This window comes from Rhizophagus irregularis, chromosome 4 (assembly GCF_026210795.1).
Source record: "Rhizophagus irregularis chromosome 4, complete sequence".
Classification (NCBI taxonomy): domain Eukaryota; kingdom Fungi; phylum Glomeromycota; class Glomeromycetes; order Glomerales; family Glomeraceae; genus Rhizophagus; species Rhizophagus irregularis.
Window position 1 is genome coordinate 5,402,839 of NC_089432.1, and position 15,556 is coordinate 5,418,394.

At 24.6% G+C, this 15,556-nt stretch overlaps 5 protein-coding genes across 5 annotated transcripts; all 5 read right to left on the reverse strand.

Moving 5' to 3' along the window:
- Positions 1-1,322: 1,322 nt before the first annotated feature.
- On the reverse strand, positions 1,323-2,353 carry OCT59_024452 (uncharacterized protein; the record flags this gene model as incomplete). Its single annotated transcript, XM_066135442.1, has 4 exons — positions 1,323-1,747; positions 1,924-2,070; positions 2,142-2,210; positions 2,299-2,353. The coding sequence occupies 4 exons, from the start codon at positions 2,351-2,353 to the stop codon at positions 1,323-1,325; spliced, it is 696 nt and encodes a 231-aa protein (XP_065991463.1).
- Positions 2,354-2,561: 208 nt separating this feature from the next.
- OCT59_024453 (uncharacterized protein) lies at positions 2,562-3,314 on the reverse strand (the record flags this gene model as incomplete). Its single annotated transcript, XM_066135443.1, has 4 exons — positions 2,562-2,615; positions 2,685-2,869; positions 2,945-3,017; positions 3,096-3,314. 4 exons carry the CDS (start codon positions 3,312-3,314, stop codon positions 2,562-2,564), a joined length of 531 nt encoding a protein of 176 aa, XP_065991464.1.
- Positions 3,315-4,304: 990 nt separating this feature from the next.
- OCT59_024454 (uncharacterized protein) lies at positions 4,305-5,714 on the reverse strand (the record flags this gene model as incomplete). The annotated part of the gene is made up of 1 exon (XM_025325437.1): positions 4,305-5,714. The coding sequence occupies one exon, from the start codon at positions 5,712-5,714 to the stop codon at positions 4,305-4,307; it is 1,410 nt and encodes a 469-aa protein (XP_025181131.1).
- A 1,016-nt stretch (positions 5,715-6,730) lies between these two features.
- On the reverse strand, positions 6,731-7,958 carry OCT59_024455 (uncharacterized protein; the record flags this gene model as incomplete). Its single annotated transcript, XM_066135444.1, has 2 exons — positions 6,731-7,547; positions 7,612-7,958. 2 exons carry the CDS (start codon positions 7,956-7,958, stop codon positions 6,731-6,733), a joined length of 1,164 nt encoding a protein of 387 aa, XP_065991465.1.
- A 1,841-nt stretch (positions 7,959-9,799) lies between these two features.
- Positions 9,800-10,813, reverse strand: OCT59_024456 (uncharacterized protein; the record flags this gene model as incomplete). The annotated part of the gene is made up of 1 exon (XM_066135445.1): positions 9,800-10,813. One exon carries the CDS (start codon positions 10,811-10,813, stop codon positions 9,800-9,802), a length of 1,014 nt encoding a protein of 337 aa, XP_065991466.1.
- Positions 10,814-15,556: the final 4,743 nt, after the last annotated feature.

Sequence of the window (15,556 nt, forward strand, 5' to 3'; positions counted from 1 at the left end):
ATGTATGTCGTGTATGATAATAATTGTATTTATATTCAAATAGGTACCTCCGGTATATTACGCTCACATAGTTTCTAATAGGGCAAAATTCCACTTAAACAGCGAGTCGGGTGACGATGTCACATTCGGGGTGGTAAAGCAAGAACTACAAAGGGTAAATTATAAATAAATAATGATATCTCAAAATGTGCATTATTCTCAATTGTCTCATTCTAAAATAAATTCTTTTTTTTTTAGGTCATGTACTTCGCTTAGCAACTTCATTTATGTGAAACAAAGTTATCAGGAACGATAATAAAGAAAAATTATAATAAAAATCTTTATCAAAAAATACGTTCTATATTTAGTACCAAATTGTTTTTTTAATTTTACCTATTGATTTATTCGGTTTAAAATGATACTTTATATTATTTAAAAGGTATTTTTTTTTTTATTTGATAAAAATTTATGCTGATAAATTATATATTGTATTATCAGATTATTTCCTATTTCCTTTGCGTATGTAGTAGTATTTTACTCGTGTTGAATGATAGTTTATTAATATTAATATCGTTTGTATGTAAGCACGAATTAAATAAAACATAATGATTCGCTTTCTTTACCCGAACATCAAACAAAAATATCAAACGAAAATTTATAGACTTTAAAAGGTTTCATTTGTTCATTAGTATTTAGGATTGGAAAACATGTACCAAAAGTTAGCTAATATAAGAAAAGAATTGAAAAATTAGTGTGTGAGTTTTATTTGGTAACAATATTACAGAGCACCGAAGGTCGTTATAAAAATGTAATAATTTGTAGTTATCGAAAGAGGTGTAGATACTAAAAATTGTAATTATCAGGTAATTATTTATAATATAAAACTTTTAATAAATGAAAGGTATCATCACAAAGACTTTCAAAATTCAAAAAAAAACCATTTAATTTATTGTCAGAAGGACATTCTATTGCTATGTACTAGACGATTTTGATCTGTAACCTATGCAATAATCCACTTACGTCTGACATAAATTTATAAATTTCAAAAAATTTTTTTTTTCGAAGTTAACGTCTATTTTAAAATAGTAAATGATGAATTGATTAGCCAAGAACTGATTATGTTCATTAGTATCAGTTCGGAACATATCCATACGGATATAATATTATAAGAAATATGAACAAATATTATTCAAAATAATTACATAAATTTAACTAAAAGATTAGTTTTTTTACACAATAATATTTTAAGATATATGAATCAATCTTCTAAAAAGATGTTTATATATTCAAATAATGTATTTATTAATAATAATATATTAGATCGATTACGGTTACAAATAAATTTACTTTTTTTTTGTTAATTTTTCTATCTCATTTTGAGCATATTCATATCCTTGTTCAGCAGATTTTCTATACCAATAAATTGCTTTATTTACGTCTTTTTCAACACCAATTCCCTTTTTGTAAGAATAACCAAGATTATACATAGCTATTATATTACCATTACCTGCGGCTTTTTCATACCAATGAAAAGCAATTTTTAAATCTTTTTTAATACCCGCTCCGTTAGAATAACAATAACCAATAATACATTGGCTTGCTGCTAAATTACTATTAGCTGTTCTTTCAAAATATTGAAAAGCTAATTTTACATTTTTTGTAGTTCCACATCCATAAAAATAACACCTACCAACAAAATGTTGAGCTAAAATATGTCCTCGTTCCGATACATTAGTAAATAAATTAAATGCTTTATTGTGATCTTTAACTGTACCAATTCCGCGAAAATTAAAATATCCAAGTAAGAAAATCGAATTTAAATTGTAATCTTGATTATTATCAACAAATTACAAATTACTTGTGAATTTATATTTTGATTATTAATAAAATCAGTAACTTTCTGTATTAAACTACATCAAGTATAAATTCTGTAATATTATCAACCTTTATGCTTATGTAAAATATTTTGGATAATAATTTGATTACTTGTTGATATCATGGGTTCTATTATTTCCTTTGTATTCATATTATTAAAACCTATAATCATTCGAGATAATTCTCCACGTGATGATACTTCAATACTTTTCAAATCTTTTTTTTTTTATCTGTTATCTTGTCAATATTCTCATTTTGTTGATAAATTGGTATATTTGTTAATGAACTGATTGTATTTAATCTTTCAACGGCTTCTTGAATAGATGGCCGATTATTTGGGTTGTCATCCCAACATTCTAAAGAAAAAAATTAAATTAAATTTTCAATTATAATACCATTATTATAAGTAATATTCTTATAAGTAAATATTAAGTATTAACTTACCAGTATAAAGCTTAACATATTCAATGGGGGTATCTGGAATAGTAAGTCCTTGCATAATTTGCACAGCTAAACAGCCATCATATGACTCTCCTACATAAAAAGGTAGTTTACAACTGATATCTCCACAAAAGTACGCCTACACCGTATATGTCGCTCTTCTTGTTTAAAGAAAATGATTTATTGCCGAATTTTTTTGGATCCATGGAAACTACACCAAATAATTCTTTTTTCTTTTTAGTTGATGCTTCGATTCTCTTTGACAATCAAAAATACGCCAATTTAATAGTATCTTGATTAACTAATACATTATTAGAGTGCTATAATAAGAAAATAAAATTATGTTAAAGTAAATTATGTAATATTATTTTATCAATTAAATAAATTACCAAATCACGATGTATTATGCCTTGATCATGCAAGCATGATACGGCACTAGCCAGCTGGTAAGCAAGTTTAAGTATATTTTCCCATGTAAGTTTCTCAAAATTCTTTTTCAAATAATTGCTAAGAGAACCACCGTCAGCGTACTCCATCACTAAAAGATATTTCTTAGTGTCGTTACTTTGATTTTCTAAATAAACAAAGAATTTATCACCTTCAATTGATTGCATTGTAATACAACACATTATTTTTGATATTTATTTACCTTGATCTGAAATAGTAACTCCATAAAAGCTAATAACGTTATTATGGAAAGCAACTTCACGTTGTAGCTCAATCTAGATAAATTATACGAAAATAAATTTAAACAGAAATAACACATAAATGGTTTTATAATTTAAATATTTTATATTAACCTCATGAACAAGTTCTTTAATTGCGTCTTCGTCTATATTATGAAGAGATTTCAATGCAAAATATTGATATGAATTTTTCCATTTTGCACGATATACTTTTCCAAAACTAACGAAACCAATCACTTGAATATTTTTAAAATATTCGTACTCATAATGTTTAATATGCTTTTTAGTAACGGCTTCATCAAGCCACTTTGACCATTCATTCATTTCAGACATTTTATATATATTGCTATGGAAATGTTATATTTATTCGAGTACGAAAAAAAGAAATAAATAATTCGTTTTATTAAATTAGCAATTTACGCGCATGATACACAAAAATAATATCATGTGACATTAATCACGTGTAACTAATTCAATTCTCAGCCAATCATTTTGCTGCGCCGCGGAGTCGCGTTTCTTATTAATTTTATTAAGTTTCTAAAAAGTACAAGTGGATTTATGGCAAATCAGTTTTTTTCTTATTATTGATTTTATTATTTAATTATTTTTAGATCACTTCTTTGGCTGAATTGGTTAGTCTACTAGGATAAAAAATATTTTTATTTTATTAATCAGTAAATAATGAAAATAATATGGAATAAAAAAGTATGGAAATAAATTTTTTATAGGGATTATTTACAGTAGTATATTAAACAGTGTATTCAATATTTTGAGAAGAGTTATCACTATTTAACAATTATGAAAAATATTACCTGTTCTGAAGCATAATGAAATTGAAAAAAAGATGGAAATTTATTCTAACATTTTATCTTCATTATTCAATGCTATTCTTGAGTATAATTATTATAGAATATCTTTTTCGATTTATTTTCTTTAGTATTTTTTGTTATAGTATCTTTACCTTTTTAAAATAGTAATTTTTTTTTTAAAAAAAAAAAGGTGAGGAGTGGTTAGGGATAGGCTGATGAGGATATATACTGGTAAATTATTTTTCAAAAAGTTGTTTGTGAAATTATGATATACTATTTCTCGCATAAAGTAAAATAATAATAATAATAATGCTTTTAGATGTCATAATAATAACTGTTATGACTTATGGTGGCAGAATATGAATTTATATAGTATGTTATTAATCACTAGTTTATACTACTTAAAATTTGATATTCTTAAAGTATAAAAACATCAAAAGTTTAAAATTTTCTTTATTTTTTAAAAACTCTTTTTATTTATCTTATGTAAACAAATAATATATTGTTACTACTCCTAATATGAATTATATTTATCCATACCCATGAAATAATCATTCCAAAAATCCTTAATATCATATTTATCTACAATATCTTTATTTATTTTTATATAATTACTATATAAATGTAAAGTTTTTTTACCTTTATGATGATCCCAATTAATAAGAAATAATTCTAAAGATTCATTAGTGTTAAAGCACCTATCTATATAAGAAATGTGAATTTTGCATAAAGTGAGAGGAGCTAATTCAAGCAACAAATTCAGGAATTTATCAATATATTCATGTTTAATTTCATCATCTATATATATTGCCTCCAAGTGTTGACATTTGATGAAAATTTTCTCTAATTCTTCCAGGGTTCCATCTCTATTCAAAAATACTGTTACATATTTTATATTTGGACAATATTTGTGTATTTTCTGATTATATTCTTTTGCCTTATCATAATATTTAGTATTTTCAATCCTAATTTTCCAAAGATTTCCATTAGTATTTTTAATAATATTTATAGCTATATCAAGTGAAGGTAAGAAACATAAATCAAGTACTTGAAGGTTATAATGATTTAAATAGATTACATACTTCTTTAGTTCACAATAATTATCATTTACTTTTAAATATCGTAGATTAATTAATTTTGGAATGAGAAAATGTATAACAGATGTATACTTGGTTGTTTCCAAATGAATAATTGAATTTGCATGTTTTTCTAAAGCCTGAGTAATCTTTTTGCATTCATAAAATCCATCTATAAACACGTATTTAATTTGTTTTTGCATTTCAATTAATTCAGCAATTCCAGAACTTTCTTCATTATAAATTCTCACATAAATTTCTTCTATTGATCTGCATATTTGTGCCAATCCATAATAAAAATCTTGATCAATTGTATTAGAACAATATATCTCATATAGATTTGAAAGAGAAATATTTGCTCCCGGATATTTTGATATTGGGTAATGTGCCATATCTGAATTCAAACACTTTATAGACGAACATTCACTAATAAAAAGCTTATAAATTTCTTCTTTCAATAACATTTTTGAATCAACTGGAAAAATATGAAGATCATGAAAATATTTGCAAAATCTAATATAATTAAATGAAAGTTTTAGCTTTTGAAAATTTGCTCTAATGATATTTTTATCTTTCAAAATTTTAATTGAATTATCAGATAAATGTGAAATGATAGTTTCGAATAATGGACTTTTCATATAACCATATTTAAAAGGATTACTCCATAAAAATGGAATCATGACTTCACACCAACTCTTGTTAACTAACAAACAAGAAAACTGAGAACGTTTAAATCCTTTATAATTTATCTCTTTGTTTGAATTTTCCAGATAATTTGAATTAATATTAATTAAGTCTTGTAAATTTTGAAAAATTTCATAAAGAATATCATGATTTAATTTTGACATTTTTTTTTTATTTCAGAAATAAAATGTGTTGATTATAAGATTATTTAAGTTGAGTCATAAAAGTCTACTATCTTATTATTAGTCATTATGAACCACGTACTATACTGTAGTGTTTATTTTCTATTTGTTGTAACAATTTCATTAAAAAAACTAGTAATTTAAAATTTATACTAAAACAGAATACGGACGAGTAAATACAAACTCTAAAGCTTTTCCTATTATTATTTGCATTATACTTTATTAAGCAAATTTTGAGCAGATGTATTATTATTTAATAATTTTGAAAAATATTTTCTATTAAGATATGAAGCTGATTCTCAAAAAATGAAGCATTTAATCTTCATTATTTAATGTTATTTGAGGAATAACATCATAGAATACCTTTTTCAATTTATTCTTAATTTTTAGTATTTTTTTATTATAGTAATTCTCTACTTTTTTAAAATAGGATAAAATAGGAAATCTTTTCTTATGAAAAAAGGTAAGGGTAGTTAGGTATAGCCTTATAAAATTGAAATGTGTTATGTGTTAAATTAATTTTATATTTGTGTTCATATGTAAAAAACGACCATTTTGTCCAATTTATGTCTTATTACAAAAAAAAAACAAAAAAGGTGCTTTTAGACATTTATTACACGTGAGCACAATTATAAAACATTTCGTTTTTATATGGATAGGTTAACAAGGATATATACTGGTAAGTTATTTTAAAAAGTTGTTTGTGAAATTATGATTTTATTTATTTTAAAATATTTTGTTTTATACCCATTTCTCGCATGGAATAAACTATTTAATAAGAATGCTTTTAGATGATATTAAAAATTATCATAATAATAACTGTTATGACTTATGACAGAACATGAATTATATACTATGTTGTTAATACTAGTTTAAACTTGATATTCTTAATCATAGTATAAAAACATCAAAAGTTTAAAATTTTCTTTATTTTTCTAAAATCTTATGCAAACAAATATATTGCTACTACTCCTAATAGTATGAATTCATATTCTTCGCTATGGCCATAAAATATAATAATTCCAGAAATCAATATTATATTTATGTAAAATATTTCTATTTATGTAAGTATCACCACTAGCTGTATAATATAAATGTAAAGTTTTTTTACCTTTATAATGACCCCAATTATTAAGAAATAATTTTAAAGATTGAGTAGTAAGATAACTAGGCATAGAATAAATGTGAATTTTGCATAAAGTGAGAGGAGCTGTTTCAAGCAACAAATTCAGGAATTTATCAATATATTCGTGTTTAATTTCATCATCTATATCTATTGCTTCCAAGTGTTGACATTTGATGAAAATATTCTCTAATTCTTCCAGAGTTCCATCTTTATTCAAAAGTACCGTAGCATATTTTATATTTGGACAATATTTATATATTGTCTGATTATATTCTTTTGCCTTATCAAAACATGTAATACATTCAACCCAAATTCTCCAAAGATTTCCATTAGTATTTTTAATAATATTTATAGCTATATCAAGTGATATGAAATGCAAATCAAGTGCTTGAAGGTTATAATGATTTAAATAGATTACATACTTCTTTAGTTCACAACGATTATCTTTTACTTTTAAATATCGTAGATTAATTAATTTTGGAATTAGAAGATGTATAACAGATGTATATTTGATTGTTTCAAAATGAATAATTGAATTTACATGTTTTTCTAAAGCCTGAGTAATCTTTTTGCATTCACAATTTCCTTCTATTAATATGTATTTAATTTGTTTTTGCATTTCAATTAATTCAGCAATTCCAGGACTTTCTTCACTACTATATATTCTCCCACGAATTTTTTCTATTGATCTGCATATTTGTGCCAATCCATAATAAAAATCTTGATTAAGTTGTACTACAATTTAACTCATACAGATTTGAAAGAGAAATATTTGCTCCTGGATATTTTAATATTGGATAACATGTCATATCTGAATTCAAACACTTTATAGATGAACATTCACTAATAAAAAGCTTATAAATTTCTTCTTTCAATAACTTTTTTGAATCAACAGGAAAAACATTACGAAGATCATGAAAATATTTGCAAAATCTAACATAATTAAATGAAAGGTTTAGCTTTTGAAAGTTTGTTTGAATGATATTTTCATCTTTCAAAATTTTAATTGAATTATCAGATAAATGTGAAATGATAATTTTGGATAATGGACTTTTCATATAACCATATTTAAAAGGATTACTCCATAAAAATGGAATCATGACTTCACACCAATTCTTGTTAACTAACAAACAAGAAAACTGAGAACGTAAAAATTTTTTATAATTTATCTTTTTATTTAAATCATCCGGATCATTTGAATTAATATTAATTAATTAAGTCTTGTAAATTTTGAAAAATTTCATAAAGAATATCATGATTTAATTTTGACATTTTTTTTATTTCAGAAGATAAAAAGAAAAAGGGCAATATATATTATATGATATTAAAAGTCGTATTGAAAAAAATTACAAGTTGACTATAAGATTATTTAAGTTGAGTCATAAAAGTTTACTACTATCTTATTATTAATCATTATGAACCACGTACTATACTGTAGTACGTATTTTACTCTTTAATTTTTATTTTTTATTTGTTGTAATAATTTCATAATAAAAAAACTAGTTAATTTAAAATTTATACTAAACCAGAATACGGACGAGCAAATATAAACTTTAAAGTTTTTACTGCTTTTCCTATTATTATTTGCATTGTACTTTATTAAGCAAATTTGAGAAGTTGTATTAATATTTAATAATTTTGAAAAATATTTTCTATATTCAGATATGAAGTTGATTCTCAAAAAATAAAGCATTTAATTTTCATTATTTAATGTTATTCTGAGTAGCCCTATAAAAAATAAGTGTCCGGAAATTGTCCAGAAATTGTCCGGAAAATTTGTCTAAATAATTGTCCGGAAAATGTCCAGAAAATGCCAGGTACCATGTCCGGAAATTGTTCCGAAAACACACTCGTTTCCGGACACTCATTTTGTCCAGAATTTGTCCGGAAATTGACCTGAAATATTTTTTCATAAAATTTGGCACAAAAAGATGATCAACAGGTGACCATCATTATAATTGCTTTTAACTTAAAGTTTTATATCATAGATATATAGTATTTTTGCCTGCTCAGCAAATTTAATTAGTATGACAAAGAAGGTTATGAATGTCAGTCTTGTGCTTTTTGCATTTTTTTACAAAATTAATTTATCCTTTTTTGGAAGTAGCGTCCAGAATTTGTCCAGAATTTTTTCATGTCCGGAATTTGTCCAGCTCAAATTATCTGAATTTTTACTATGTCCGGAATTTGTCCAGATTTATCTGTCCGGAATTTGTCCAAAATTTTATACTGGACAAATTCTGGATATATTCTGGACAAAGTCCGGATATGTCAAAATTTTAGGTATTAAATTTGTAGCAAAAAATAGACATTTTCCGGACAATTTCTGGACATGCCAGATTTATTCTGGACAATTTCCGGACATTTTCGTAGACATTTTCCGGACATTTATTTTTTATAGGGTAGTATAGCATTATGAATATCTTTTTTAATTTATTCTTTTTAGTATTCTTTATTATAGTAATTCTCTACCCTTTTAAAATAGGATAAAATAGGAAATCTTTTTTTATAAAAAGGTAAAGGTAGTTAGAAATTGGTTGATAAAGATATATACTGCTGGTTAATTATTTTTCAAAAAGTTGTTTGTGAAATTATAATTTTATTTATTTTAAAACATTTGTTTAAAATTCATTTCTTTACATATATAAAATAAACTTATAAAATTCATTAATGAGGTGCTTTCAGAAGTTGTTAAAATTGTCATAATAACAACCGTTTATGACTTGTGACAGAACTATACTAAAATTCAATATTCTTAAAATATAAAATTAGTCAATTTCTTTTATTACTTAAAATTTTAATAGCTCATTTTATTTATATTATGCACATAAATATACTTGTATTACTATTAAATATTGAGTTTCATTTTCTTTCATGTAATTTTACAATTTCTTTAGATTAATAATCAAATTCATTCATTTGTTTTATTTGCATTTTTATGCTATGTAATATAATAATTCCAAAAATCCTTAATACCATATTTATGTACAATATGTGCAATATCACTATCTATGTGACATGGGTAACAACTATTAAATTGATAATAAAATTGCAAAGTTTTTTTACCTTTACGCTGAACCCAATTAATAAGAAATAATTTTAAAGATTGAGTAATATAAGAAATGTGAATTTTGCATAAAGTGAGAGGAGCTAATTCAAGCAACAAATTCAGGAATTTATCAATATATTCACGTTTAATTTTATCATCTATATATATTGCTTCCAAGTGTTGACATTTGATGAAAATTTTCTCTAATTCTTCCATGGTTCCATCTTTACTCAAAAATATTGTAACATATTTTATATTTGGACAATATTTATATATTGTCTGATTATATTCTTTTGCCTTATCATAACCTAGAATACTTTCAATCCTAATTTTCCAAAGATTTCCATTAGTATTTTTAATAATATTTATAGCTGTATCAAGTGATATGAAATGCAAATTAAGTGCTTGAAGGTTATGATGATTTACTAAATAGATTACATAGTACTTCCTTAGTTCAAAATAATTATCATCTAGTACTTTTAAATATCGTAGATTAATTAATTTTGGAATGAGAAAATGTATAACAGATGTATAATTAGTTATTTCTAAATGAATAATTGAATTTACATGTTTTTCTAAAGCCTGAGCAATCATATTGCATTCACAATATACAACTATAAACACGTATTTAATTTGTGTTTGCATTTCAATTAATTTAACAATTCCATGAGATTTTTTATAACCAATTACTTTTACATAAAGTTTTTCTATTGATTTGCATATTTGTGCCAATCCATAATAAAAATCTTGATTAGTTGTACTGCAATTTAACTCATACAGATTTGAAAGAGAAATATTTGCTCCTGGATATTTTAATATTGGATAATATGCCATATCTGAATTCAAACACTTTATAGATGAACATTCACTAATAAAAAGCTTATAAATTTCTTCTTTCAATAACATTTTTGAATCAACTGGAAAAACATTACGAAGATCATGAAAATATTTGCAAAAGCTAATATAATTATATGAAAGTTTTAGCCTTTGAAAATTTGCTCTAATGATATTTTTATTTTTCAAAATTTTAATTGAATTATCAGATAAATGTGAAATGATAATTTTGAATAATGAACTATTTATATGAGCTTTATAGGCATATTTAAAAGGATTACTAAAAATGGAATCATGACTTCACACCAATTCTTGTAACTAACAAACAAGAAAACTGAGAACGTAGAAATTCTTTATAATTTATCCATTTATTTAAATTATCTGGATCATTTGAATATGTCATATTAATTAAGTCTTGTAAATTTTGAAAAATTTCATAAAGTATATCATAATTTAATTTTGACATTCTTTTTCTTTTCTTAGGAAAAACGAGAGTGCAAAAATGTTCAGCAATCGGAAAATTCGCCTTTTAGCGAACCACATAAAAAGTGAGTCAAAATTACTTATATATGATTCACTGATTCAGTTTATGACTTTATGTAGAAACTCGTGACTAAACCGACTACACAAAACGTGACTTTTTGCATAATATATACAGTTATATATAAAGGTCAGAGGCAGCCAAATAATTTTACTATTAGCTGCTCGTATTTTCCAGGCCCAAATTATAATAATTTTAGCCAGTGCGCAAAATTCCACCAGGAATTATCTATAAAAGGAAAGTTTTTCATGATTTTCTTTTGGCTGGAATTCGAACCTGTGTATACAGTATTTCGGGTCGTTTGATATGTTTAAAACTATAATTTTTAAACGAGTATCTATAAATATGATATTACAATTGTAAATTTATTTTTTAGAATTATTCCAAGAATTTCGTGATTATTATTCGTTATGATCGCAAAAATCTATGATATAATAATTCTGAATTTGTGGATTCCAAGTCTTCAATTTTTTAGATAATTTGTTCTCTTTACAAAGTAATTAAGCTTTCATATGATGAAATAAAATTCATTTGTTTTTATTTAAAATTTATCGTATGAAACTATTATCTCCAATCTATTTTAATATCAATTCATATCAATAACATAATGACAATAATAATTAATTAATTTAACTCCGTTTTTATAATGGTATATAAGGACCCAGAAATATATATACAGGGGTAGGGTACACAGATGCGTCGCCATCATAGTGGAATTAGACGGAGTAAAGTTTTGATTTGCGTACAATTTTAGAATTTTTCATCTATAGTTAGGTCATCAAGATTGCGTATTTTTTATCAAATTTTTTATATGTAAAAAATTAGTTTGCGTATTTTTGACCTAAATTTGGCTAATCTTATATATATAATATATTTACTGTACGTACTTATTTAATTAACCGAATTGTAAGAAATTTCTAAGGGTTAAAAAGTGAAATTTTAGAAAAATATTATTAAAAAAATGGTAAATTCTATTTTTTCACATTAGTATTTATAATATAGAAGCCATGATAAAATAATTAATAACTTAATGTCTGAAATTTTATTTGCGTATTTTTGCAGGATTTTCAATATCAGGTGTCAATTATGCGTACTACTCATATAAAAAGTCTCTGCGTACAGCTCATAGTAAAAAAATTTTTCGCCACCTGACCCCTATATATATATTTCTGGGTCCTGGTATATAGTAGATATAATCGAGCGAATATTGTCGAATAGTATCTCCCTATAAGAAATATGTACACGGAAAGGATACGTTTTGTATACATTTTATGTACGTTTCTATAGATTCCGTATACAAATTCCGTATATTTAATAAGCAATTCATTTTTGAACATTTTTTAAAAAAACTAATGTATACGGGAAAAATTAATCATGCGGAATGTATACGGAATTTTTAAACTTAATATTTTTAGAAGATAATTTTACAAAAATCCCGTATCATAACACGAGATCACGTGATTGTTTATTGATTTGTTATGATACGTTTTTTGTTTTTTTATATAAACCCTTACTTTGATGAGTTTGATCTTCCGATCTTCCTTTCTGTCTTTCCTTTCCTTTCTCTTATCTCTTATTTTTGTTATTTTTTCTAAAATTTTCTTCTTTCTTTATCACCCCCCTTTTAAAAAAAAAATTTTTTTTTTCGTACCTCACTTTAAAAAAGTTTTTTTTTGGTCACTCTCCCTTAAAAAAAAATTTTTTTTCGTCACTCCCTTAAAAAAAAAATTTTTTGATTTTATTCTTTTATTCCCACTCTTCTTTTTTTTAAAAAAAATTTTCTTCTTTCTTATTTCTATTTCCTCTTATAAATTCTAACTTTGACGTCCTCCCTTTAAAAAAAAATTTTTTTAACTTTCCTAACTTCGTTACCCCTCTTTTTAAAAAATATTTTTTTTGATTTATTCTTTATTCCCTTTTCTTTTTTATTTATATTTATCCCTTTTTTTATTTCATAGGCCAGCAGATTTTTTTTGTGAGAAGATTCAGTTTTCTTTTTTCTTTTTTGTAGATCAGTTTGGGAGTCCTTTCCTTTTTGTAGGATGGTTCAGGATTTTTTCTTTTTTTAGGTCAGTTCAAATTTTCTTTTTTTTTGTAAGTTGGGTTCAGATTCTTTTCTTTTATAGGTTATTACAGGTTTGTTGCTTCGGAGTCTTCTTTTTTTGTAGGTCAGTTTTGGATTTATTTTGTTGTTTTGGTTTCTTTTTCATCAGACACTTCATAATTCTTTTCTTTTATGTAGGTCAGACATTCTGGAGTTCTCTTTCTTTTTTGTAGGAATGCTAACCTTTGGTGACTTGGATGATTGCAGATACTATATGAGGGGGGTTTTGTTTCCAATTAAGTTAGACGTTCTTATGTTTCTTTTTTTTTTTTGTTTTTTTAGGTTATTTGACTCCAAATGAACCTGAACTTATAGATAATTTTGGTTGCAATAGGTGGTTTTAATAAGAAGGGAATTTTCATAATATATTTGTATTTTGTTTATTTTTTATTTTTATTTAATTTAATAAAGTAAAATTAGATTTATGAAAATACAATTATAGTAAACTGTAATACAAATAGTAAATTCAGTGACCAAATCGTATAAATTTCGTGATAAAATCAGTGATCAAATCATGTAATTTCCATATGAATCCCGTGCAAATTCCGTATCCAAACCATATTTTTAGTGATACGGAATTGTGCATTTTTCCGTATCCTATTATGATACGTTATTTCTAAGGAAAAAAATCGTATGAAAACTTTATAAAAAACGTATCCAATTTTTTTATAGGGTCTAATCGCAAATTAAAAGTTATATTGGTAAACTCCATCACCACCACCACAATCTAGTAAGGGAAAGAAAAGATGAGTTTAAATAAGCTGTTTTATGGAATTTTATTATAATTTTATATTAAAAATGGGAAAATACAATAATTAATTTTGTGATTTTTTTGTGTGGAGACATATTATTTTGAAAGATTATATCTAACTGTATTAAATATTTTGATATCACTGAAATTTGAAATTTATATAAAAAGGTCAGAGGCGGCCAAAAAAATTTACCATTAGCTTTTCGAGCAAAATTATGATGATTTCAGCTAGTGTCTAAGAAAGGTAATAGTTTTTCGCCGGGCATTAGCTAAAAGAAAAAGATTTAAGCACCGATTTCTGTATAAACCTCATAATCTAGTATATATTTGCATAGTTGATAAAGATGATGCAAATTAAAAAAGGAAGAGAAAATTAAGAAAAAAATAAATCGATAAGTTTTATTTTAATTTTAAATAATACTGTATATAACGATCTTACCGTACAAGTGTTATAACTTATAACGCAAACTTTCGTATGATCTTCACATTTTTTTTTTATTTTTGATTTTACGATTACAGCTGAGCTTTTCTAATTATATATTATATAAAAATTTCGACTATTAACAATAATGTTAAAATTTATTTCTTAAGAAAATTTCATTGTGAAAAACATCATGTATGAGAACATCTAAATAACAATAAAGCTAGTACTTGTGCATCGCATTAAACTGTTAAATCACTAAATGAATATAAGTAAAATGAAATCAACAATTTTGTGCAACACAAGGTCGCGACTAACATTAGCGAGGTAATACTTATATTGTGTGATATGAATTAGCATTAGAATAATTTGTTTATTTTGAAAATCATGAATAAGTAAACGATATATAACAAATAGGATATTAAATAGTGAAATTTTAAAAAACAGGCTAATTTGAAGACTCCTATATTTGCTATTACAAATAAACTGATGTAAGTGTTTTCCATTAGTTTGAGTTTAATTAATATAATACTTTAGGATTACATATTTTTTATATTTTTTAATGTGAATTTAATGTCTAATTATAATTTTATGTGGCATGAGCCGCGCGTCAGATCAATTTAAATTTGATGCACATTAGTTATCACCTGTATTGTTTGTACAAAAAAATTGACTATTTGTAAATTTTTAGTAAATTTGACCAATATGCAAACTTCTAATACGGTTACATTATACACTATTTAATTAGTTGATTAAACTTTTAAGTCATTATTGTAAATTAGAATGGTCTATTAATTAATCGCGTGATTTTTTCAAATTTACCATACTAGTAACGAAGAAATTTAAAGATTAATGTAAAAGGATGGTTCTGAAATTTAAACTTTATAATAAAGTCACAGAACGACTTTATAAAAAATAAGACAAGTTAGCATTTTGCAGTATTAAACAACAATAATATTTATACCAAATGCGGAAGTATTACGTCATTACGTGATGAA